This window comes from Podarcis raffonei, chromosome 2 (genome assembly GCF_027172205.1).
Source record: "Podarcis raffonei isolate rPodRaf1 chromosome 2, rPodRaf1.pri, whole genome shotgun sequence".
Lineage (NCBI taxonomy): Eukaryota > Metazoa > Chordata > Lepidosauria > Squamata > Lacertidae > Podarcis > Podarcis raffonei.
In genome coordinates this window covers 38,237,274-38,264,149 of record NC_070603.1, presented here as the reverse complement: position 1 = coordinate 38,264,149, position 26,876 = coordinate 38,237,274, and the positions used below count along the sequence as shown (strand labels likewise).

Below are 26,876 nucleotides of genomic sequence, written 5' to 3'. Positions count from 1 at the left end.
GATACGTATAAAGGATGTCCACATATTTTGAAAACACTTTGGCTGCAAACTGACCTGGAGTGCACAAAGGTCTCTGTAATGTTGTGGTTTAACAGTTCCAAACTTAAAGCCAAAAACCATTTGAAGCATTCAATGCAGGCAGTGCTCCCTTATTGTTCTTTTTGATCTCATAAAGTATGGCAGATACAAACTTTTTCCTAACTCAGATTAAACAGAATCCTGCTGAGGGCATTATTCTGATTTCTTTCTTTTCTTCTTAAAAAAGAAAGAAAGAAAGCAGTTCTGTTCCATTTAAAAAAAAAAGTCCTCTGTGTCATGCTGTGGATAAAAACAGATAGTTAAACATGGAAAGTTTCACCAGTGCTGGAAAGATTGTGTCACTATAGAGAAATCAGGCACACTTTTGTATTATGAGTTGGATTTTAGATGACATTTATAAATTGTTAACAGATGTTCTTAGAATGTTGAAAACATGAAAAAGGTTATTATCAATAATAATAATAAATTGCCCTCTCAAGGCACCATATGCAATGCAATAAAACAGATGAAAACAGTTGAAAACATCACAGAAAATAGCAGTAAATGAATTTAAAAACAATAAAAAGAGACACCCATGGCACAGACCTATTCATCCAGCTGGGAAAGGGTTATCAGCTTACCAGCAGAAAGTGCCACCGAATGCATCATGGCATGATGACAAGCAGCTTATGTACCTGTTTGGACCTTGTACCTGTCTTTACTGCTGTTATTGGAGATTCATTCATCATCCTTTTTTGCAGAAGAAGAATCCTAAGCTCCCAGAGAGGATGTTGGCTGTTGTGGACCTGGCCCCTTCACTGGTGGTGTGGGAGGGGTCTGTGGCTGAAGGTCCCCCTCACTGTGGTGGCAGCAACCTCTGCCACCTCCACCATGTAGCTCATAGGGGGTCATGGATCCCAAATCCTCCTGTTCACCTCACAGGATAGAATAACTATAATCCCTGGAGCTGCTGTAATCATTTTCTCTCCAATAGGAAAAAACAGCTCCACCACCTTCTGCTGTGTCCAGCAAGGCTTAGGATATGGTGGTTCCTCCACCGCTGACTCTCCCTTTCCTCCATAGGATTGCTCTTCCTGTTTACTTTAGGTAACTGGATTCATTATATTTATACCCTCCTTTCTTCCAAGGAGCTTAAGACAAGATAACCACTGATTTGCTTTTCAGGTGGGTTCTTCCTGGCCCCTGCTATTTCTCATCTCTGCCTCTCTCACTCTACCTCCCAGGGTTCTTGTAAGGATAAAAACAGACTGTTTCCTTTATGCTACTTTGACCTGAGATACTTATAAATGTGGCAGGACGATAGATAAATAAAACGGTGTTGCGCCTTCAGCTGATGTAGTCCTAGGTCTAAACACAACATCAACTATTAACATCTCTCTCTCTCTCTCTCTCTCTCTCTGATTGCACTCACTAGCTGTAAAAAGAAAGATACCAAGGATTTGTTCTGCTAGCCTAGATGTGGAGTGCTTAGCATAAACATACTCATAGAATATGTTTGGAAAGGATCCCGAGGGTCATCTAGCCCAACCCCCCTGCAATGTAGGAATCACCGCTAATGCATTCATGGCAGATGACCATTCAACCCCTGCTTAAGAACCTCCAAGGAAGGACAGTCCACCACCTCCCGAGGGAGTCCTTTCCACTGTCTTCCAGATCTTACTGTCAGAAAGTTCTTCCTGATGTTCAATCAATCAATCAATCAATCAATCAAAAAAGCACACCATTTCTACTTTGGCACGCCTGCCCTGGCCTACAGTCCAAGCTATATCGGGAGATTGGTTAGACATTTGTGCCCGCTTCTGCACTGGTGAGGGAAATGTACTCTACACATGCTCTAAAGCCCCGCCGCCCGCCCCGCTGCCTGGATTGAGTTTTCGCGCTGTTCCAAGTGATGGAGGTGCCGTCTCCGGAGCCCAGCCTTTTGCCCCCTCGGTGTTGGAGCATCTTTTGGAGGGAGAGGCGGTCCGGCCCTCCCCTGGGCTGAGTGCCTCGCGGGCTTGGGGCGTTGCCTTGAGCCTGGGGCTGAGCTCGCTCGGATCCCCCTCGGCTCGGCTGGAGAAGGGGGGCAGGAGGAGTCGCGCGCGTCCTGCCCACCCAGCTTTCTCGTCGGCTTGGCCCTGCTCGGGTTCGCCTTGACAGGCGTGCGGCGCAGCCAGTGCGCGGAGGGGAAGCCGATCGGGCGCACGCGAAGCTGCCCAGAGCAGAGGGGCGGGGAGGGCCGCGCTTTCCCTGCTTGCCTTGCCTTCCTTGCCTGCCTGCCTCCATTCATTCGAGCCTGTGCAACAGGACGAGCCCACGGGGCGGGGGATCCTGCCTGCGAGAGCTTCGGCAGCCCGCCCCTCTCGACCGCCTGTCCGCCCCTCTCGCGGCTAGGGGGCCGTCCGAAGGCGCCCAGCCCCGCCGCGCAGCGCCGCCGCCGCGCTCGGGACCTTGCCGGGAACTTGGGGAGGGGGCGCATTGCCCAGCCGGAGCCGAGCGCGGCGATGTCCGACCCGGCGGTCAACGCGCACCTGGAAGGTATCATCTCCGACTTCGAGGGTAGGTAGAGCCGACAGGGAGCGAGGGAGGGAGGGCGCAGGACGAAGAGGAGGGGAAGGAAAGGGATCCTGGCGCAGGCACTCTCTCCCACCCCCCTTTCCCCCCTGCCAATGGGGCGCACCCGTGTTCCGCTCGTTCCCGTGTGTGGGTTTCCATCCCCTTCCCAGAGCTGAGAAGCCCCCCCCCCGGCTCCCTCTACCCCTCCACCGTCGTGGTTCGAGGCCGGCGGGGAACAGCCGGAGGCCGGTGGTGTGTTAGTGGTGTTGCGAGAATCGCGCATCGCATCCGCCGCTGGGATTGCGAGACTTGTGCTCGGGGATTGAGAAAAGAAACGAGATCGGGAGAAACTGAGCAAAGGCCCCTCGACTCCGCGGGGTGGTGGTGGGCGTTAAGGCTGGTGAGTTGCCTGCTTTTTTGGTTTTGTCCAGGTCATGAAACGGGTGGATTTTAAAATAAACAAATAAATGGAGGGGGAGGCTAGAGGCCTCTTGAGATGAGGTGCCTCTTCCCCCCTTCGCAGAAGATTTGAGAGAAAACGAGGGTACAGTTCGCGGGGGTCTGTCTGGGGCGCTTATTCTTCTCTGAAAAGAAAGCCTGTGAGTTTGAGCAAACGGCGTGTTATTAAGCACGAAGGCCCCTTTAACACATTCATCTTGCATCCTTGTGCAGTCGCTGGTTGCTAGTGCTATTTAACAGGCGGTAAACTGAGGCAGAGTTGAATGCGGCGTCTAGTATGACTGGCATCTGCTAATAAAAGCTGTTCACCTTTGTGCTGATTAATGGTCAGGTAGGAAAGTGAGTGTGTGTCTTTTCGGAAGAGCATGTCACGTTTCCATGTATGCCTGCACACAGTTATCTCTGTGTCTGATGTTTTAGGTGTGTGGTCTTCGGGTACTACTTCTGTTTTGATTGCCCCTGTGATGGGCAGGCAGACAGACTCTGCCTCTCTCCCCGCCCCCCCGCCTCCCCTTGAGAGAGGGGCGAAGCAGGAGTTGCCACAAGCTTGCAGAGTTTGTTGTGTAGCCCAGACAAGTATGAGGTTGCACCTCGTCTCCTCCCCTCTCCCTTCCCTTTTGTTTTGCTTGACAATGTTTTGATGCCCACCCATTCCAAAAACTGACAGGCAAGTCAGCAGAAAATGGCTCAGGGTGTGTTCCTTTTCTGTAGCTCTTCATTGCCACCTCCTTTTGATCTCTCAAGATGGGAAGGATCAACAAGGCCACAAGTTTGCAAGATGGTTAATGGGTTGGTGGGGGAGGTGTCGGCTGGGGGGGTGAATTTTTTTGCAAGTATGTAGCAGCGGTTGGAGCTGGACCTCAAATGTGGTTAAGTTGAAATTTACATTCAGTTTTCTCCTCAGCTACATGCCCCTGCCCCCCCCCATGCCATTGGCATTGTGATCTGTGTAGGTATAATTGGATATGAAGGTGCTGCAGATCCTTTTCTCGTTACAGGAGAACTGCTGCCTTAAACTTCAGCCATGTTGGTATTTCTCCAAATGCCCTGTTTTGTCTACAGCCCACAGGGAGCTATGGCATGTCTGCATGGCAGCTTTCTGTGCTGTTAGTGCAAACCTGGAAATAGATTAGTTCTGGAGGAATCACTTCCTTCCGTTCTGATGGCAGAAAGTTGGTCGACTAAATTGTATGTGTTGCCTCTTTGGCTGATCCCCTGGGCCAATTCTGTGGAATAAAGTGGCAGAGACTGGTAGAGGAGATCAGATCAGTTCTGAACTTTTAGTGTGTGTTTTGAACTTTAAAAAAAATCACTTTAAAACTACAAATACACCTACCCAAAAAAAGAGTGGCATATGTATTCCACAATTGCAGAACTTAGCATCCTGAAAAACTCAGCTTTTTAAGGCAGGTTCCTAGCTAGCCGTGAAGTCAGTGAATCATAGAGTCAAAAAGTTGGAAGAGACGCTGAGGACCATCTAGTCCAACTCCCTGCATGCAGGAATATGCAGTTGTCCCAGGTGTGGATCGAACCTGCAACCTTGGCATTATCAACACCATGCTCTAACCAAGCGAGCTATCCAGGCTTGGTGGTGCAGTGCTGATGTGGGGGTGGGGGAGGACCACAGCTCAGTCAGTGGCATCAAAGCACATGCACACATGCATTGCAGGCTGAATGACCCGAGTTTAGACCTTGGCAACTCCAGCTATAAAGGCATGTGATGGCAAAGACCCCCCCCCCACTGCCAATCAGAGCAGACAATACTGAGCTAGTTGGACAAATAGCCTAATCTGGTATAAGGCAGTTTTCTATGTTGAGTGTCCTGCATTGCTCTTTCCTCCTCCCCATAAGCAGCAGAAGCATGCGGGGATTCCTGGTGGGCTGTAGCTCAGTGGTAGAGCAACCTGCTTTGTGTGCAGAAGGTCCCAGGTTCAATCCCTGGCATCTCAAGAAGAGACCTCTGTCCAATTGAACAGCTGCTGCTATTCAGTGAAGGTCAGGTATCTTCAGCCTTTTCAGACCTAGGATCCGCTTTAACCCAATCTGCTTAATAGTGGGGCAGGCCCTGGCGGTGGTCTCCCCCTGCTTACCGCACAGTCCACAGCACCCTTAGCTGGAGCCCTGGTGTCTAGTGCTACTGATAACCTATATGATGAAGTGGCTACCTTTGAAGGTGACTCGGAAACTGCAATTAATCTAGAATGCGGCAGCTGGACTGGTGACTGGGAGTGGCCGCCGAGACCATATAACACCAGTCCTGAGAGACCTACATTTGCTCCCAGTACGTTTCCAAGCACAATTCAAAGTGTTGGTGCTGACCTTTAAAGCCCTAAACCGGGGTCGGCAAAGTTTTTGTGGCTTGAGCCAGTTCATGGTCCCGCAGACGCCGTGGTGGGCCGGAGTGCGCACGCACGCATGCATGCACAAACACTATTTCTGGTGCTCCTTCCGGCACGGAGGAGGCGTGCGCAGCTTCCCATTGGCTGCAGGAGCTTCCTGCAGCCAATGGGAAGCCAACCAACATCGCGGAAGGCGGTCCCCGCTCTGCTCCATGCCGGTTTATCGCGGCGCACAGGAGCCGAACCGAGCGACGCCCCCCATGGGCTGCTTGTGGCCCATGGGCCTTAGGTTGCCGACCCCTGCACTAAACGGCCTCGGCCCAGTATACCTGAAGGAGCATCTCCACCCCCACCATTCAGCTCGGACACTGAGCTCCAGCGCTGAGGGCCTTCTGGCGGTTCCCTCACTGCAAGAAGTGAGGTTACAGGGAACCAGGGCAGAGGGCCTACTCGGTAGTGGTGCCTGCCCTGTGGAACACCCTCCCATTAGATGTCATCAGCAACTATCTTACTTTTAAAAGGCACCTGAAGGCAGCCCTGTTTAGGGAAGTTTTTAATGTTTAATGCTGTATTGTGTTTTTGATATTCGGTTGGGAGCTGCTCAGAGTGACTGGGGAAACCCAGCCAGATGGGCGGGGTATAAATAATAAATTAGTAGTTGTTGTAGTTTAGCCTGCCCTGACAAAGAGGTCCGGAGGAAGCTCAGGTTCCCCAGGGCCCTAGCTTTCCCCTAGTACCATTGTGTTCAGTCTTGCAAACCTTGATGCTTCCAACCCCCACCCCTTTTTCTTTTGCATAGAAATGTTTGGGTTTTGTTTTGGCACAGTGTTCCCAATGCTCTGGCTAGAAGGAACCTATAGGGAGACCCATCATGTTCCTTGTTTCCTGAACTGGCAGTGCTTAGGCCCTGCTGCAAAGTAGGATCTCTTCAGAACAGAGCTGTGGCAAGGGGATGAACAGTATGTGCTCATCTACCCCTGCCAAGAAGGTAAGCTAGTTTCCCCCCCCCCCCAACACAATCTTGCTCTTGCAGTGAAAGCAAAGCCAAAGGCGTATTGAGTCACAGTTACCGTTTGCGCTGGGAAGTGGGGTGTGTGTGTGTGTGTGCTCTGTTCTCAAAAGGGGATGGAGAAACCCTTTTATTTCATCTGCACAAAGAACAATGGGGAGGTGATTGCAGCATGGAAACATCTGCTTCTCCATTGAGTCATGACTATTGGCCACAAGTGGTAGCTCTCTTACTGAAGTTCAGAGGGCAGATGTGAGTAGGATTTGACCTTTGTTTGGGGAGCCCAGGAGACCCCCAGATTCTTTTGCTGAAATGGCACAGTGGTAGTGGATTGGGGGGGGTCAAGGGGAAAAGCAGGTGTCTGGATGTGGCTGGCTGCCACCTCACTTCCCCTTGGCAGCTCAGAGAGAGTTCCAGAGTGTATTGTTTTCCATGAGGGGAGTCCTCTGGAGATAAAATCAGAACTCTGATTCTGTTGTTGTTTTCTTGAATCAGAGAACACAGAGGATGTACTTGAAACAGATTCTGAATTAGAGTTCTGCATCCACTTGCACATACCACACATGCACAACTACCCTAATTTGTGTGAATGGTGCACTGCAGTCAGTGGATACTTTGCAGTGTTGTTATTCAGGTTGGGGGTTTTTTAAGACACATTGTGAGTCATCTGTTTTAAAATATTTAAATCTAGAGCATGAGCTGATTGGTAATGGGTGAATTGGCCTAAGAATAGCTCATGTGAGCATTACATTGTAGAGGGCAGAAGTGGGAACATTTTAAGGGCAGGGATTTCTTTATTACCAGGACACCATGCTTCCCATGACTTTTTGCAGACTCTTCCATGAGGGCTCTCCTCCCAAGTGATGCTACTCATAAACAGAATCACCCACAAATTGGATGGGCTCCCCCCACCCATGACCTAAACATATAAAATGACTCGTCTCCATTTGCAGTATGACTAGAGTGTGACACAGTATTGGCTAGCTGCCAGCAAGACTGGCTCAAGAGATTTTGTTGCCTGAGGCAGATAAGAGGCCTCCCATTCCATATACAGAAGGTAACTGGGTGGCCTTGTTTTGACACTTGTTTCTGCATCATCCTATAGTGCCTGTGGGCTACTATATGTAATTTGTATTTCAGTGTTTTTTTGTAAGCAAGCTTTTGTCCAATCCCTATCTGTGTTTTACAGACCAATATCTGGAATTGAACAGAAATCTGGAATTGAACAGAAATCTGGAATTGAACAGAAATCCTTCTGTGTCTCTTGCATGCATTTTGTTTCCTGTTTGAAGTGCACGTTTTGCATAAATTGCACCCATAAATGCAACTATATCGAGCTGTTCCACTGCTCTTTCTGTTTTCCACGTCTGTTGGGTGTATGACCGGCTTTCAGGGACTGATGCTTAGAAACCCAAAGGAATACACTCAGATCATTCTGGTGACATGATAATGTATTGAACTGCATTTAGGTTCTGAAATAATTCTCTGTTTAATAATTCCCCATTCAAACACGATCACTTCAAAAACTTTGAACCCCTGGGGAAGCATTTGTTAACGGATATGCTGCATTTTCCTCTGGGTAAGATACCTCTTCACCAAGGGGAGAGCAATTTGTCTGTGTAGAGACATTTTCCTGTGACTGTTAGTCCCCGCTCCCTGCATTGGGGCAGGGGAGGCATTTTGGCAGTGCAAGTGGGGGGACGGGACTTTGTGATCTAATTGGTTCCTGGGTGGTAATGATCACCTACATGATAAGCACACAGAATTTTCTCTTACCCTCTTTAGGGGATGGCTTTTGCCTTTCACATGGTTTTCATATTCAGGGAAGCAAAAATACTTTCCACCCACATGCTAGGTTTTGCTTTAGCTGTCAAGATGCTTGTGTTCTTTTATAGCAACCAGCAACTATTAATATCTAATGGAAGATATTCCCTGAATTGAACTGATTTTCTTCCTGTTACTCTGCATGGACAAGTGTGATTATGTTCATAACGTAGGATTATAGCTTATGGTAGCTGAACTCACAGTAGACCCAGTGACAATAATGGGCACAACTAAAATCCATTAATTTGAATGTGTATAGCTTAGTTGGATAAAACCCATAATTTTACATATTGTGTGTTTGGGGCAGGGGAGAAAGGCTTTATATATCCTGAGATGCCACTGGCAAAAGTTCCACTGCCTTGAATAAGCATAGCATGATACCACAGCGCTCCTCCACCTCTTAAGTTATTTATACTTTATTTTGCCAACACTTGTTCAAGAACTGCTCCCCCTGCCCAAGTTGAGGGGGTTTGGCAGGCCTTCTGAGGAGTTCCTCTCCTCATTAGCTCAACGCCTGCCTTGCCAGTGTTCCCCAGGCCTCACCTTGCCAGGAGGATCTCAGATTGCCCGGGAGTAGCATCAAATAATAAAGCATAGCTCCTAATTGCAAGTCCAACACCACCTCCCACCAGGTTCCTGTTCTATAGCTTGGTTGTACATTGGGGGAATGTGAAATTCACTTCCTGTAGGCAGCATATAACAGAGGCCTTGCGCAGTATTGTGCAGAGACGCCAGCGACCGCAGCATGCACCAGGATATTCTTTAGCTAAAGATCGCCTTAAAGTTAGGAGAATATTGTTGCCCAACAGAAAATAACAGATGCTCCTTGATTCAGGTATGCCAGCTCTGGAGTGTCAATTTTAGTGAAGAGTTGACAACAGCCTTGCTATGTAACATCGCTGGGGCAGCTCTCTTGATTTTTCTGGGCCTAAAAGCAATATCTATCCTAATCAATTGATTTTGCCTTGCTGGAATGTGTCCCTGCACTGTGATAAAGCCTCTTGCTTGCCAGAACGGAGAGGTGTAATGGGCTGGCATATGTAGAAACCTCTGAGTTTATACTGTAACAGCAAAGATTTGATATCTGTTGTACCTCTCACTTTTACCTCTGCCATCTTTGACATGTGGCCTCTGAATGGTTGCCCATGGAGGAATCCTGCCTGTAGAAAACTACAAGTCTGACTTGCCATGCAATCCAAACCTAGGCTAATGGTTCAGATGGCATGACAAGCCAAGGCTTGCACTTCTTCCTCCCGTCATCATGGCCAAGAGCAGGAGGGAAGCAGGGAATTTTGAGCACTATGCCCCAGCACACAGGTCATACATGATAAACCATTGTCAATCATTAACTACATGTGAAGCAAGCCAGTCCTTGCTCGTGATGCAATTGTTGTATGAATAAGCCCCATGTGTCAGGGGTGGTGGTGGAGGTGAGTTGCTTAGCATTCCCCCCCCCCATTACTATAATAGACTGTTTCTTTCAGCCCCTGGGTTATTTGTGCACTGATCCTCTTTCCCCATCAAGATACCCAACCATTGTTCCCAGAATGACCCTAGCACTGTTCATGGTGTACCCAGTCATTTTCATTGCTGCTTTCAGGGTGTCCAGGCACTGGCGGTTTAACTCATTCAGAGGCTCGTCCTTTAGATCAACATGTTTGGGTTTATTCTTTGCTGCTGCTGATAGCTGAGGACATCAAACTAAACTGCTGTTATCATTATTTTTAGATATTTGATGTGGCATAGCATTAATATTCACCAGTATTTATAAAGCAGTATATTTTCCCGGTAGGCTTGCCAAACTAAGCCTCCAAAATGTGGGAGCCAAGAATATTTCAAACTTCAGGGTCACAGTTGGACAGTACTGTGAGCCAGAGGACTGCAAGTGATACACTCACTTGGGTGAAATGGAATTTATTTTCAGCATTTATATACTGTCTTTTATTATTGATTTAATAGACATTGTTGATAAATGTAATTTAAGTACATTAATGATATGAACAATACTTGCTACGTGTTGCAAGTATTCAGTTATTCCTGATTTGCTGCGCACAAATTGGGAGGGGCCTATGAGGAAATATTTGGAATCTGTATCTGTTAATATTTTTCATAATATATATTTTATAATATTAATTTTATTATTTATATGCCACCCATCTAACTGGGTTGCCCTGGCCATTGTTTCTGAGCAGCATGCAATGCTTTTTTTTCTACAAAAAGAGGTGTCAGTACTCACCATGAAGTTGTTACAGTAAGTGCCACACTTTTTAACAACAACAACAACAACAACAGGGAGGCCGGTACTGCGTGCCCTTGAATGCCCCCTGGGGGGAAAACCTGCTGATATGCATGGATATGTTTAGAAATGGGCATGATTATATTTTCGTCTTAAGTCTGTGTTTTAGGGTTGGCTTTTTCCTTTCACATTAAAAATAATGGCCATTCTTGAATGGGCCCCATGACATGATAATGCCACTGTAGAGAAGCAGAGCTAGGTTGTCAGGTGGTGATTTCCTTGCTGGCTCCTTGGCTATCCTGCATAGCTCCAAGGGTTGTGCTCTCTGTGGGAATGCCTTGCCCTTCTGTTTCCGTTCTTAAGTACCAAACAGGAAGCATAGGAGACAACCAGGCCCTAAAAATAAGATGCAGCATGGCATGGGGAAACCCTATGACAACATGGCAGTGTGGATTGTTTGGATATTCTGACCCTCACTGGCACCATTCCATTTCCATTTGCCATGCAGGAAGATGAGGAACCAGTGTTGGCTTAGCTTGGGACACAAAATACCTTGCAAGCACTGAGTGAAGTCATCGTTTAACCAAGACCTGTGCAGGTTGGCCCATTGTCTGCAGCATGCCTGTGTGTTAAGCTTAGTTTGTTCTTAGTTATTGACCAAAACTCTCTTGTATCCTATTGGTTTCAGTCTGTCATTGTCATAAGGCTTTATGAGAAAGCACTTTTGATTCCACCTTGCTTAATCTTGCTTACTGCTTGCTCTTTGGCCACCAGTAGGGATGAGTTGTCATGGTATTGTGTGTGTTCCCTTCCTTGCTGATTATAGTGCTCATATGAGTGAGCTGTAAAAAGTTTGTGTTAGTGACTGAAAGTGACACATTAATGGCATCTTAGTATAAGTGTGTGGCCATCTTGACTGACGCACTTCAGCTTTCATCATACCAACATGCCTGCAGTTCTCTTCCAATTACCATCTCCTGCCACCCCCACTTCATGTACTAGGTAGAACATCCATCTTCTTATTGTTAGCTGCACTTGTGGCATTCCAGTGAATACCAGTTTTGCTCTATGCCTGCACTGTCACACACCTGGCTAAAGCAGGGGGAATGGTAGCATAATATATAGTTCCAGCACTATTATTGCAGAATTGTTGGACTTGTGCCAGGCATAGTGACCAAGGGCCATCCTTTACTCTTGTTCTCTGCTTGTGGCATGTTGTGATCAAGAGATCTATCAACTGGAGTCAAGTGCAGAAGATGTGCGCTTAGATCATGGATGGTACCTCTGAGCACCTGCTGATCCCTGGAATTTGTTTTGAAGCCCAAGAACTGAGCTGAGCTTACAGTCCTCCCACATACAGACCTTTTCCTTGTTATCCCAGGATTTCAGCAGCCTTAACTCAGGAGAGGGGGAAAGAGTAATTTAGTTGTTGAACAGTTGGGAGTCAGAAATCCTTGCCACTCTACTGCCAATCACCCAAAGATCCACTGGTAGATCCCAACCTACCTTCTGCTTACCCGTGATCTAGAAGATGAGAATTGATGTCTAAGGGCCTGGTCCCACCTTGGGTTAGAAAGTGTACTTTGATTATTTTTGTTCCCAATCCATGATTTTGTTGGGGGCTAGAAGATCAGTACTGATAAGCACACATCATTCTGCATGACACAGAATGATTTTGTGTAAATAGCATCCTCAGGGTTGCTTCACACAGTGAATTCTGGGCATCATATTTTCGTTAGGAATCTGAGAGCAAACATGTATAGCTGCTGCATGTGATTAACACACACACACGTCTGTTGTCATACAGTTGAAGTGGGGAGCTGCAGTTGGCTAAGGTTCCCAAACTCGAAATGGCCACATCCACATGTCCTATAGCAATATTATTGTATATGAAGTTGCCCTTGGTCACACAAACCATCCATGACAAAACTGTTTCTCTAGTGCACTAAATTTGGTCTGGTATGAGCAGCTGTTCATGATAAATGTGCACAGTAGAAACTGAATGCATTGAAGTCTTGGTGCAGCCTGGTGCTCGCTTGTTCAAAAATCGGAAGCTAAAACAAACCCATCAACCCATTTTTCTGCAATACCAAGAAGAAGCTCTCAGATCGAGGGAGTCTTTACTCACACATGTCCTGAACCCTGCCTAGGCTGTATCTGTGGCCTAAAAGACTTCCCCCACCTACATTGCATGAGTAGGTGGGTGGGGTGGTGGTGGAGAGAGAGAGTCTAGAATCTCTCACACATTAAAAAGCTGGCATACCAGTCCTTTTCACCACACATTTTGGTTATGACACATTTTGCCCTACTTTCACTGTCAGCATTTTAATTTACCCTCAGAAGGACAACTAGACCTGTATAGTTTCCTTGTTTGGCTTTTAAAAACACTTCCTTACAGACCATTCTGAGCCATTTTCTTGCATTTGCAACAGAAGGGATGATTTAAAATGAAAGCCATCCCTCCCACCCCCCCAAGCCAATAAACCTCTTGTAAGATGAAACCACTGGAGAGGCATACCAAAGGAAGGGGAAGGGAACTGGCCTGGAAAATTGGTGATAACTGCTTGGCAGATCTGGGTTTCCATGGCCAATGTTAATTTTGTGTGTGTGTGTGTGTGTGTTTGACAGGGCAGGATGGGGGGGGGCAGGTAGAAATAGCAAAAGTGTTTTTTACATCCCTTTCCTCCTTTTTCCCCATAGGCATTTATCTAAGAGGGTCAAACAGAGTGGGTGTGAAAGAAGGGAATAGGATGGGAAGGGGCTGAAGGAAAATTCAGCTTCTTGGTGCTTATTTCTAATAGGTGTGAGGCACAAAGTGGGTGAGAATGGGGACATGAGAATGAAGGTATGTGCATTCCTTTGTCCAGGACTGCTGCTTATGCCACTATGCATTTAAAGCACATTTCCCCCCTCAAAGAATTCTGGGCACTGAAGTTTGTTAATGGCTGCTTGAAGTTGTAACTCACTGAGGGGTAAACAACAGTGCCCAGAATTCTTTGGGGGAAAGAATGTGCTTCTGATGTGCTTTAAGAGTATAGTGTGTATGCAGCCCAAGTAAGTTTGGAGCCCAAGCTCCCAAGGCAATAGCAGTTCCTTGAGTTCCCTCACAGAGAAATAAAGTTTGTATTTTATGTAGCTACCCTGCTGCTCCAAAAAACACACAATTCTGTCTCAAGGCATTTTTGCTGCCTAAAGTGAACCTTAAATGGTTCTGCCTCCCCAGCTAGGCCCACCATGAGAGAGAGAGAGAGAGAGAGAGAGAGAGAGAGAGAGAGAGAGAGAGGTCTTACTCTATCACTCAGACCCTCATTCTTACCTTCCTCCATTTTCCCTCATGGTGACTCTTGAAGCATGGTGGGGCCTGCCCCGGTTCCTTCTACACAAATGAGGTGTTTGCAAGCAGCTCATGCATTCACCTTAAAAATGTAGTTTGGAAGCCACCCATTTTCTCAGGCCATTTATGCCAGCCACCAGTTGTGTGCCTGTCTCATATTGGGTGAGTTCTAGCTCCCGCTATAGTATTCCTTGTATTTGCCGTTGGCTTATTAGTCTGAGGAAGTGACCACACATCCTTGCTTGTGGGGTGGGGAGAAACGACGGTGCTATGGAAAGAAGAAAGGAAGTGGGAGGATTGAACTTGTGACCTTCTGTACCCTGGTCCCATGCAACATACTGCACGGCTATTATATATGGTGCTGGGTGGATGTTTTCTCCTTTCCTCTGACCCCATTCTCCCAAAGTGCTTTGTGCATTCACGTATAGAAAGTTGAATCCAGGACTTTCGCTCTGCTGGCTGGGGATGCTGTGGGCAGTCCTAATAAACCCATGTCAACACTTCCACAGAGATAACAGATGTTTCCACCTGTCTGAAGTGTCACCAATGTGGTGTTGAGTTCCCCCACACCCAGCCCAGATTTTTAAGTTGGTTGCAGTGAAGAAGTGTTCTGGCTTCAGTTTCCTAGATCCATGGCCAGGGCAGTTAGTTTGATGGTTTGTTTGCTTTTGAATTTATTTGTTAAGCACTTAAAACTGGCAGAGGCTTTACTTTTCTTTCTTTTTCAAATTAAAGAGGTGTTGATTAGTTATGCATGGAACTGTGGTTGGAAGAAAGTTGACCCTCTACTTCAGTGATGGCCAAACTTGGCCCCCCAACTGTTTTGGGACTACAATTCCCATCATCCCTGACCACTGGTCCAGTTAGCTAGGGATGATGGGAGTTGTAGTCCCAAAGCAGCTGGAGGGCCAGGTTTGGCCATCACTGCTCTACTTGAACCCCATTGACAGTGTCAACCCACTTTCATGCTTGAGCTCCCTATTGCAGCCCATACTTCCCTGAGAGGTGCAACAGTGTTTGAGGGTCAGGAAGGAGCATTTGGAATGCAGTGACTTGAAAGCTGTAGAAAATCTTGAGCCCTGGTCCTTTGTGTTGATTGGATGGCATCACCTTGTTGAATGATTCTATCTTTGGTTTTTTTCAACTGTTGAACACAGAAAGTTGTAAATGTAGGGTTTTTGGTTTTTGGTTTAAATCAGCATTGCTCTCAGCAAGGCAAAGTACTTCCATGAAGGACTTCGAATATTGAGATTGCCCAGATCAGCAAGAAGGCCTCTTGCACAGAGGCCTCTTAAACAGAGGCATTGCTCTGTTTAAATCAGCACTGCTCTCAGCAAGGCAAAGTACTTCTATCAGGAACATAGAATATTGAGATTTTCCAGATCAGCCAGAAGGTCTCTTGCACAGAAGAGCCAAGGAATGTAGGGAGCTTGGTCTTTAACCAAGTCAGACTGATGGTCCATTTAGTTCAGTATTGCCTGCTCTGACTGACAGTGGCTCTACAGGATTTCAGACAGGGGTCCATCCCAGACCTACCTAGAGCTGCCAGGGGTTGAATCTGGGACCTTCTTTGTGTGAAGCAGATGCTCTACCAATTAGATAGGTTCCTTCACTGAGGCATTTCATAACAGATAATAATACTTAGCATGTTTTGAGCATTCAAAGCCCTTTACAATATGACTCTGTTCATGACCATGATGTGGTTTGAAGCAGGAACTTCACAGCTCACTCTCTCTTGGCCACTACAGAAAAGCCATATCTTCTAGCCTATTCACCTGGCCACTGAAGGGTCGAAGAGTTATACCATGGCATGCCCAGTGCTTAGGAAAGCCTCCCATTTTGAATTTTGACTCTTATATTGTAATTTGCTTTTTGCCTGTTATAATTACATGCCCTTTTTTTTGGCAGATATGCAAGCAAGCAGATGTTTGCATCAGCAAGCTGTCGATCTTTGCCTCCCCAAATCTTCTCAGCAGATGGGTTGATACAGGCAGTTTATAATAATCATGAGCCCTGCAGGGTTCCACTGGATATTTTTGGCCAGTAAAGCCTCAGCAGGAAGGAGGGAGGTGAGGCAATGTGGTAGATTGCTGGGCTGATAAAGAGAAAAAGAGAGAGAAGGAGAAAGAGTTCATGAAGGCTAAAAGCACTTCTGTAACCCCCTTCAGTTCAGGGACATCTTGGCTGTGTTAAGGAATTGGGGATGCCCCCCTTCCGGCAACTGGCACATACTTTGAACATAAGTAATGTGTAGGCATAAAAACTGGGAGGGGCAGTGAAGGTATCAGCCAAATAGCAGAAGCCCCCCATGCTACTGAAGGGTCACAGTTTGCCCTCACTTGTTTTTGACTGGCTGTTGCAAGGTTTCATTGAGCCTTGTATGAGGATGGCAGTCAAAATGCTTGCATTTTCCACTTGGAACAAATCTAGGCTGCTGTGACATCACAAAAGGTAGGGAAACTGCTCTATCACTTGCAAGTATTCTATAGTGACATAAGGTAAAGGCCTGAATGTTTCTAATTTCCCAGCGCATTTTTGAGATCCTAAATCATTCACATTTCACATTACCTGAACCATTACCTGAAAGCAAAAGCTTTCAATTTGTATTGTTTGGCTCCGACCTGAATACCTTTAATCAAACGGTCCCTTCTAATCATATTTAACAAAACCTCCAAGACCGAAATGAAAAGCAATGGGGAAATTGGACAGCCTTGTCATGTCCCTTTCTCTATCTTAAATTCCTCTGTCATCACATTATTAACTATTAACTATTTCCCCCCCTCTTTTTTATGTATTTTTGTATGGTTTTTTTATCTCTTTCTTTTTATATGTTCTCTTTGTATTTTGTAAACTTTTGTTTTTTGTAAAATCTCAATAAATATTTTATAAAAAATAAATAAATATATAGTCCCCATATTGGCTCAGTGGGTAGAAGGTACTGTAGAAAGAGTAACCAGTGTGCCAGACAGAGATTTGTCGGAATGCACTGCCCATCATCCCTGATGACTGGCTGTGTTCGCTGAAACTGATGGGAACAAGAGTCCAACTGCACCCGGAGAACAACCACATTGGCTCCCCCTGTGCTACAGGATGTAGCTGTGGACGCCATATCCCACATAGCTGCGGGAGTGAAAGACCTCAAGAAGCCTGGATTTCCCTCCATTCTGTCGCTTCCCTGGTATCCAACTGGGCAGGAAATTCCTGCAGGCCAGAGAACAAATTGACTCCTTTTGGTTAGTATTCTGAGGGAGAACCTGCTTGAGGCCCTAGAAAACAGAAGCAAAACTGCAGCGGTTTTTTAAAGGAAGGGAAACTTCAGGGGTCACTCCTCCCTTTCTAGCAAGTCTTGCCATTTTCCCCTTGAAAACAGGCTGCTTACATTTTCTCCATTGGGAGGGAATAACCAGTGTAAATAAGGGGAACAGGAGGCCACCAAACCCTGATGGGAGCATGCTGTGCATTTAAAGACAATAAGGGAGTCTTTGGGCCTCAGAACCATTCCAAATATTTACATTGCTGACTGATTTAAATGGTGAGACAGGGTGCCTGCAGCTGGCCTGACAGACAGCTCACATGCCAGCTGTGCAGCTCCCCCTCCCCTTCTTTTTCTGCTGCATATAGAGAAGGAACCCCAGGCAACATTTCCCTGATAGAATATTCCCCTTGAATGTAGCTAAAAGGCATGAGGCATGGAGTGCTCTAAGGCAGTGTTCCCCAACCTGGTGCCCTCCAGATAGTTTAGGCTGCAACCCTCATCAGCCTTGATTGTTGGCTATGCTAGGTGGGGTGGGAGTTGTAGTCTGAAACTTCTGGGGTGCACCAGATTGAGGAAAGCTGCTTTCAATTGGCTAGCTGACAATTAATAAATAAATGTTATGTATTGCAACCATCAGTCTTTGTTTGAAGTATCAGGCTGATCATCGACGGGGATGAGCGATCAGGTGGAATGGCAGCAGCATCCTTGCTTTCCCTTGGAAAGACTTGACAGGCAACTTTTGCTTTCATGCTCCTGGGGTTGTTTCAGGGTTGAACTTTGCATATATTAAGCTGGGTAATGACCATTCCCCCCCCCCGCTCCCCCAACTTGCTGTGCTTTCATGCATATCTTGAAATAGGAGATGATCCATCTCTTTCTTTGAGCCCTACAGTTCACTGATTTCGGAAGCAGACTTCCCTCCCTCGCTGCATGAATGACGCATGCATTGTATAATTTTAGAATGGATATTGCCAAATGTTCCTTCTACCTATCTTAGGATTCCTAGCTGTTATAACAAAGGGGAGATGGGGAAAATAAAACCCTTTTCTGGTGCAGTTGGAAAGCGCCTGCTGTGTTATAATGCAATAATCATAACAGCAATGTGTACAAAATGCACCAGGGAACATTTTGTATATAATAGGAGTATTAGACCTGCACCAAGTTGCATGCGCCAAATAAGTGATTTGAAGGACACATTGTGCTCCGAGGCATCTCTGATTAGTTTTGTTGTGTCTGATTGTTTAAATAATTGGCAGAATTCAGGATTTTGTATAGAATCTTCCAACCACTGATCTTTGTTTATACTGTAGCAATCCGTAGAATTGCCACCTTGGATTCTTACCAGCTGTGCTGCCTTGTCCTGGCTCTCTTGAACATAATACGTTTTGTCTCTTGGCTGCTGTTCTAAGAACAGACAACTGCTTTTACTTCTTAGTCACTGGTCTTTAATTATACCAAGTTGGGATTGACGTGTGGGTTGTTGTGGCCTTGAGCTAAGATGGGTCACACAAGTGGGACCACAGTAAAAAATGGAACCTTCTTTGTGTGGGAGAGAGAGAAGTAGAAAACTGAGTAGAGGAAGAAGGGGGGGCAGAGGTTACAATATGTTGGACTCCCAACTCCTATAAACTCTGCCCAGCATGGCCAATTGTCAGGAATGATGGAAGTTGTATTCCGACATCTGGAAGGCCACAGGTTTCCATCCCTGGCCTGCATTATAAAGATTTGTGCCAGTGCTATCGCAGTTGAACTGTAGGTGTTAGAGATGAACTTTGGTTCCCAGGAAAACAAATGCATCCTAAATCAATTTGTCTTTAGTCTAGATATTTTTTTCTGAGAAGAGAAAGAGGGACAGATACATTTAGCCTTTGAGCACTGGTACTGTAAGTTGTAGTTTAATAGCTGTAAGTCAGAATCCAGTGAGTGATGAGATCTGCTTAGACATGTGCTTTGCCTACACAGAAAGCACATAGAGTAAGAAAGTACATGAAAGCCTTATAGTGATGATCTTGTCTGATGGCTGCACACTGTATTTAAAAGCTGGCTACAGTTTCCTGGCAGTGTATATATTCAGATAAAAAGGTAGGTGTGGTGAGCGAGAGAGAAAGATGCAATCCACCTGCAGCTTTCATACCTTTTCATTCTCAGTAGCACTTTATGTGTAGTGGGGGGGGGAAGCAAACATCTGAAGCAGTCCTAAAGTAACTTTTCTGGGGGAAAGCCATTTATATCCAGAGAGTAAATTCTACAAAGAAATTGCATATCTTCTCTAATCCCCATGAGAATTACAGAATTGTAGAGTTGGAAGGGACCCTTAGGGTCATCTAGTCCCACCCCATGCGGAGTGGCAGAGTCTGATGGGGTGCAGGCAGGATGATGGTGGAGGGAGGGGTTATGGTTGGCCCTCTTAGTCCTGTTTTGATAGAATAATGGAAGTTCTTATTGCTGAAGACCTGTGACTCGGTTGCCTGCAGTAATTTTGTTTCCAGGATCAGATATCAGCACTTGGCTCTCAGAGACGCCACTAGGTTTAGGGGCTGGGGACCTGATAATAAGTGTTCTGAGGTTTTATGTTCTCAGCTCCCGTGATGATTCAGAGCCTTTGCAGACCAGAATAGAGAGTTTATGAAAGTCGGATACAGTTTACTCACAAATTTAACCATTCTGTTCCTGTAGCCATTTGGTTGAATGTGCCACCCAAATACCTAATGGAGAGCTATGCTGAGAATCTTTATGAGCTAGGAGTAGCATCCTGGCGAGATCTGGGCAGAGAATTCAGAAGTCTGCTTGGCCGTAATTTAGGGCCTGGTGGTATATGAAGAATCTTGATGGTCTCAGCTTAGCCCCTCGGGTTATATGAAAGCACTCAAGCTGTTGTTTCTTTTTGGAGGGGGGCGGGCTTGGCACACGCCTACTGCCCCCACCATGTCTGCCTTGCAGATAATAATTCAGGGGTATGGCCACTTGCCTTCTACTCCATTCACCTTCCTTCTCAGTTAACCTGATAGTTTTTAGGTAAGAGAAAAGAAGACACAGCTGACATTGAGTTGTGTTGTGTCCCCAGCTTTAAACAGCTGAAGTAGGCTCCATTTCTGCAGGTGAGTAGGTGGGCTGCAGTGATGTTGCTCAGGGCAGTTTCTGTTTGGCTTATATGAGCAAACATTTGGCCAGCTGCATGCCCATGTGTGCATTTTTTGACTGAACACCTGTACTATCCAAAATAGTAAAGGTAAAGGGACCCCTGACCATTAGGTCCAGTCGTGACCGACTTTGGGGTTGCGGGGCTCATCTCGCTTTATTGGCCGAGGGAGCTGGTCTACAGCTTCTGGGTCATGTGGCCAGCATGACTAAGCTGCTTCTGGCAAACCAGAGCAGCGCACGGAAACGCTGTTTACCTTCCTGCTGGAGCGGTACCTATTTATCTACTTGCACTTCGATGTGCTTTCGAACTGCTAGGTTGGCAGGAGCAGGGACCAAGCAACAGGAGCTCACCCTGTTGCAGGGATTCGAACCGCCAACCTTCTGATTGGCAAGTCCTAGGCTCTGTGGTTTAACCCACAGCGCCACCCGCATCCCTCTTCTATCCAAAATACTCCTGGGCTTTGCAGTATAAAACCCAAGGGCTGCATTTTCTTCTGGGCAACTTTCTGGGAGCTACATGCCAGAGGCAAAAGTGGGTGGAGCAACAAATGTAAATGTCACCTTTGTGCAATAGGCTGGTTTTTACACACACTCAGCTCATTTACCACTCCCTATCCTCCATCCAGGCAATCAAGAGTCATTGTTTGAGTTGAGGATGCCTTCCAGACAGGCAAAAACACTCATGGAAGACAGTGTTTGAAATTAGCCAGGTGCTGGGTGCATTTCCCACCTGGCTTTTGACCACTTGTGACCAAGTGAAGATGCCTGAGCACTAGGATGGCATCCGACCTCTTCAGTGTCTGGGGATCATTGGATCTGGACTGTTTTCACACACTAATACCCCATCCTGTAGAATCCTATCAGTTATATTTTATCTGCACAATCGGAAGGAATTTCAGGAACCAAAAGGTTCCTGAGCCTGAGGAGCAGCAGTCACCATTAGGAAAAAGAGGCCGGAATAGGCCAGTATATATGTGGACTGTCGCAGGATCAAGTGACTTTTCTTCTTTAAGTTCTCAAAGCTCTTAACCTAGCTCAAGGTTGTCATCTGAACTAGCCGGATGTTTAACTGAGAATCAATCACAGTCAATTCATTGTTTGAAGGATAAGACTTTAAAGCCATCTTGCAAAAAAAAAAAAAAAATGGCAGCTAGACATTCTGTTTTGGCAACTGCAAGCTTGATTTAATGAACCATTTGGCACCTAGCTTATATATCTGAGTTTCTAACACTCATGGAGGGGGCAAAGGAGGTGGTGTGCCAGTAAGTGGTGTGCCAAGTGGAGAGGTGACTGGAAAAGGGATGTGGTGTGGGGAGAATGACAAGGGCTAGACAGAGATACTTGGAAGGCCACCTTGCCCCCCTGGGCCTGAGATTTCCCACCCCACCAACATCTTCCATGGGGGCACACACTCATATTCTCCAGTGTACCCAGACGCCCCCATGCTCCCCCGTCCTGACATTTGGGCATCACAGTCCAAGGCAGAAATGCTGTCTAGATTTTTCTTTTTAAAGTAGCTCATTGGTTCACTGTCTGTTTCAAAAGCAGAAGTGTGTTTGGTGGGAAACAGACAGATTGCATCTTTCCCCGTGATACTTCCTGGCAGAAGATTCTATCCACCAGGCAACTCATGTTTGTACTTGGTTTGCTTGCTGTGCACTCCCCCTTGTTATACTGACCTTTACCCTTCCCTGCAGGCCGCTGTGCTAGTTGGGGGTTAGCAGTGGTGATTGATTGGCCAGTTGGTTGCTCTCCCTTTCCTCCCACCCTTCCTTTCTAGGGCAAAGATAAATCCATCTGGCTTCCTAGATTGTTGTTGTTGATGATGATGAGGGGGAATGAGAGGATAGTGCATTTACCGTGCTGTCAAACTCAGTGGGATATGTTTATGTTTTAATGCTGTTATGAACAAGCTGTCTTGGGCGTGCGTGGTTTCAGAGGGACTTCCCTGGGAGAGTCAGGGGCCTGTCAAGGTATGTGCAAATCCAGGGATCTGGTGAATTGCTGTTGGTATCCTGCTAACATTTCTACATGCTATAAGAGTGTTGCAAATGGTGAATGGGATAAGCTTTGTACATGGTCAGGGTTGTGTGTGGATTATGGCGGCAAGGCAGCGGGATAACTTTTGAATTTCCAGCAGTTGAAGTCCAAGGATGGCTTTGAGGAAGCTTCAGAGAAACAGGTGGGTACGCAGGAACCAAGAGAGATGAAGAGAAGTGGGTTTGGAAAGTTTTTCTGACCTGCTTCTGAGTGAGATTCCATAGTAGAATATCACCACCACCCCGCAGCGCCGTGATACACATAAGTTCTTTTGCCCCTTTTCTCTGCAAAGTTTTGATTGCCTCCATATCAGATAGGCTCTAGAAGGAAACTTAACTCAGGATGGCCCCTCAGTGAATGGCTACTGTGAAATTCTGTCTGCACAATGAAGCTGTGTACCCTCTGTCTCACTTCTCTGGATTCTTTTTTAGTTGGGCAGCAAAACAATGCACTTAAGGCCTGTATGATTTGGGCTATGTGTTACTTGCTTATCCCCCAAAGAAATAAGAAGATGAACTGGGATAAATCAGTGTGACTTCATGTTGTCTCTGATCAAGTGTGCCCTGGCTTATGAAACAAAAGCATATGTCAGGTGTGGGAAACAGGTGGTTGGATAAAGACCTCCCCCCGTGGGCCACTTTGACAGGTGGGTGAGGCCTCCCACCTGTCAATCGCAATGATGCCGGGTGACCCAAAGTAAATAATTTTCTTCGTGGCTGCAGCTCCTTCAAAACCTTCCAGGAGTGGAAGGCCCTTTGCATCACTGGCTTCAGTTCAAGATGGTGACACCAAGGCCAGGGCTACTTGGGTCTGTTAGCTGGAGATCCCCCAGTCCCGGCATATGCCATAATGAATCTGTTGGTCTTCAGCATAGGGCTCCTTTGGCTGCAGTGGAGTAGCACAGCCACCCCTCACGTCAATCTTATGAGATAGGTGAGGTGTCTGAGGCTGCCCAGTGACCTTAATGGTTGAGCTGGGACTCCTTGGACCAAGTGTGAAGTTCTGCCGGGGAACACTTGGATCTCACTGTGCAGCTGTTGTGTGTGGTGAGCCACAGATGGAAGGCTGGAGTCTGGCTAGCAGTTTAAATACATTCAGGCTCTGGATTGGCTCAGCCCACCCTGGTGGACCGCTAGACACTCCTGAACTGGGAAGACTATAGAAAGGTTTCCTCTTAGGCTGTCTAGGCAACAAGGATTTCCTCACTCTGGTGTCTTCCTGCATTTTGGCCTTTGGTCATGATTTCTGTTTGTCCCATGGTTTCCTTATTTATGTCATCCACTTGGCTGTAACTTGGGTGCTGTTGTTCAGCCCCCACAGCTCACTGGCAGATGTGATTGGCTTAGGCTTCCCGTGTTCCACGTGGGTCATGATGACAATTGTCCTCCCACCATGTTAATAAAGGGAGTTTTATTATGTTAAGCTTTATTTGGCAGAGCCTGAAACAGATGGAAGGGGCCCTCTTGGGAACTTAAGAGTGCACAACAAACTATTTGTAACACAGACAGGAAGACTTGAGTTTTTAAAGCTCAATGAAGCAGGAGGAGGAGCCTTCTGGCTTGTGCTCAGCATGGTGGTCATTATTGCCACCAGCGTTTCCCGCATGAGAAATTCAGGTCAAATACCCAACTTCTGCAAGCAGGAAAGTCTTTTTCCCAGATCATGAGTGTCTTGTGAGAAAACTGCAAGGTTTTTGTCATACATATTTGAGCTTGTTATAATAAAGTACATGATCTAATGTGCAGTTCTCAAAGACAGATGTTTTCCCAGTGCTTTGTTCTTTACATAGAAAAGCAATATTAGAACAGGCTGTCATGGATTCAGATCTAAATATGTCTCCGTTGAACTTCATCTCAATTTAGACAATATTAGTTATTTTATTTTTAAAACCATATTAGGGTTTTAAATTAAACCTCTTTCTCCCTACCCCCTCTTAAAAATTATAGCCAACAAAGTCATAAGCTGAAATCAATGTATTTGTACTTTTTTAAAAAATGTACGGTATTTTCATTTCTTGTTAAGAAAATAATATGCAGCATAGGAACAATAGGGAAGAAAAGGCATGGCATACTGGTTTGAGATGTCTAATTGTTGATAATTTCTACTTTTCTGGCTAAACAATTTACAAATGTCATTAACTGGCATATTGAAGTGCATCATTTTGAGGATGCAAATCTGTTTTGATTCCGCTATGAATGGACCCATCTTGGGAGAAGGGACTAGATCAGTGGTTCCCAACCTTTTTTTGGCCATTCCCCACCTAAGCATCTCTAAACTCCTGACCCCTCCCACCCATGACATATAATTCTTATTATTTAAAAAGTGAACTCCTATTCACATGGAGGAAGCCTAAAGGACCATTAACTGTTAATAACTCATTTTTGAATTGCCCCCCCTTAAAAATCAAATTGCCCTCTTGTGTGGTGTGTGCCCCATGTTGGAAACCACAGGACTAGATGAAGCAATGCTACTGGTGAAACTTGTTCAGAAATTTTTGGGGGAATGCTTTCAGAAATCTTAATTATTTACTGCTAATGCATTTTGAACTTTACAATTAAACCAGTGCAGCTGGATTGGCTAATCTGCAGCACCCATTTAACGTTGATATTGCCTGAAATTCAAGGAGACCGAAAGCTTCCTTTATCATTGCGATTAAATCAGAGAGGCTGATTCATCATTGCAAAGTGCATCTGAGCAGATTCAGTCTGTCTATATTTTGTCATTCAGTTGTAGATAAATAGATCCGACTGATTTACTTACAAAGTTTTTGCATTTCTTGCAAAACAGTAACCCCTGAAACACTTCAGGAATAAAGGATGCAGTTTTTGTATCAGCTTCCCCCACCCCAGTACTCTTTGGTATTGTTTGAAGAACCCCTTGTTGCCTAGATTTGGGAGATTCCACAAAGCCTGAAAATATGGGTGGCAGGAATGAAGGACTCTGGAAGGGTGAGCCTCACATACCAAATTATTAACTCTCAACTTGCCTCAAACAGTTCTTCACTGTCTGCGATCAGTATCCATCTTTAGCGACCACCAAACCCCACTTTCTGGCCATCCTAGGGGACAGTTTCCTTCAGCCTCCTCAGGAACTCACTACAATTTCTCACAGATTATGGTATTGATATGTTTTGCCCAGTGTGGCAAATAGCTTGGGTTTGTGGTGTGGGTAATTGGGAAAAAGGTGGGGAAAGGGTTTTTCAAAAAACCACACACCTCAGCGTCAGGGTTCCAATTGGATCTCCCTCTTCCCTGGTGGTGCAGTGGGAGATCTGGTTGTCAATCATGTGCTGTATTGGAAAAGCAAACAAAATAGCTAAGCTGTTTTGGGGCTTTAAAAAGGTAAAGGTACCCCTGCCCGTACGGGCCAGTCTTGCCAGACTCTAGGGTTGTGCGCTCATCTCACTCTATAGGCCGGGAGCCAGCGCTGTCCGCAGACACTTCCGGGTCACGTGGCCAGCGTGACAAGCTGCATCTGGCGAGCCAGCGCAGCACACAGAACGCCGTTTACCTTCCCGCTGGTAAGCGGTCCCTATTTATCTACTTGCACCTGAAGGTGCTTTTGAACTGCTAGGTTGGCAGGCGCTGGGACCGAGCGACGGGAGCGCACCCCGCCGCGGGGATTTGAACCGCCGACCTTTCGATCGGCAAGTCCTAGGCGCTGAGGCTTTAACCCACAGCGCCACCCGCGTCCCGTTTTGGGGCTTTAGGGCACACCATATGCAACTGGCTGAATTCTGACTCTTCCCTGGCTTGATGTGCAGGATGAGCCTGTCTGTATTCAGCTGGTTTTGTATAGAATTCCAGGGCTGCTTTCCTGTAGAGGAGTCGGGGAGGCAGAGCCCTCTGCATTACACTGTTTCTGCTTCCTTTTCCTTGGCTTTGGGGCAGAAAATACTATTTTCAAAAGCACTGTATCTTCATTTTTTCTTCTGTTTGTTTGCTACTTCCTCAGATATGCCAACCTCACTCCTGTACATGCCTTCATTTTTTATTTACTGAGCTTCTGCTAGTTGGAGTAAGGTAACAGTGGGTGGGAAGAAAAGAGGGAAAGGGAGGCATGAAGCTTAGCAAAGCAACAGGAAATTGGAGGAGGGGAAAGTGTGGTCAAGGGGCTGAGGCAGCCCTAAGAGCAGGGTAATTTTTGTTTCCCCTTGAGCTTTAGTGTTGGGCTTTGTCTAAACTTATTTCTCCTCTCCTGGCTGTCAGAAAATATACACATCCCATTTGCTGTTCTCCTTCCTCCGCCCTGGCAGGAGAGAAATCTATGGCTGTCTCAAAAGGAGTTGGGGGAAGTCCTTGGGAGTTGTTTCTCCCAATAGGTCTAATCTGTCTCTCTCTCTCTCTGTGTGTGTGTGTGTGTGCGCGCTCTGGACAGTGAGAAAGGGCTATACCCAATTGATGTTCACTCTGAGTGGCTCAGGAACGCATGGCAGGATTTCACTAACTAAGCAATGCAGCAGAAACTTCAAGATAAGGGTAGTCATTCCCAAGGAAACAGCTTGGCCCAAACTGTCTCCATCAAGGAAGGTAATGAGGCATGTCTCAGGAGGATGGGAGAGCTGATATTTTTCTGAAGCCGCACACCCCATCTCTGGCCTTATTAAGGTCCAGAAATCTCTGTCTACCTTTCTCTCTCTCTCTCTCTCTCTCTCTCTCTCTCTC

The 26,876-nt window shown here is 46.3% G+C and overlaps 1 protein-coding gene and 1 non-coding gene across 4 annotated transcripts in view; both read left to right on the top strand.

Moving 5' to 3' along the window:
• Positions 1-26,876, top strand: part of SEPTIN9 (septin 9) — a 205,117-nt gene that overhangs the window by 84,386 nt on the left and 93,855 nt on the right. The window contains exon 1 of one of the 3 annotated variants that reach the window (XM_053376054.1): positions 2,006-2,577. The exons of the other annotated variants lie outside the window; for them this stretch is intronic. Coding sequence (XP_053232029.1) covers positions 2,523-2,577 — 55 coding nt within the window. The 5' untranslated portion in view covers positions 2,006-2,522. Of the gene's footprint in view, positions 1-2,005; positions 2,578-26,876 lie in introns of those variants that run through there. 3 annotated transcript variants of the gene reach the window in all.
• TRNAT-UGU (transfer RNA threonine (anticodon UGU)) lies at positions 4,911-4,983 on the top strand. Its single transcript has one exon. It is a non-coding gene; the product is annotated as a tRNA-Thr (tRNA).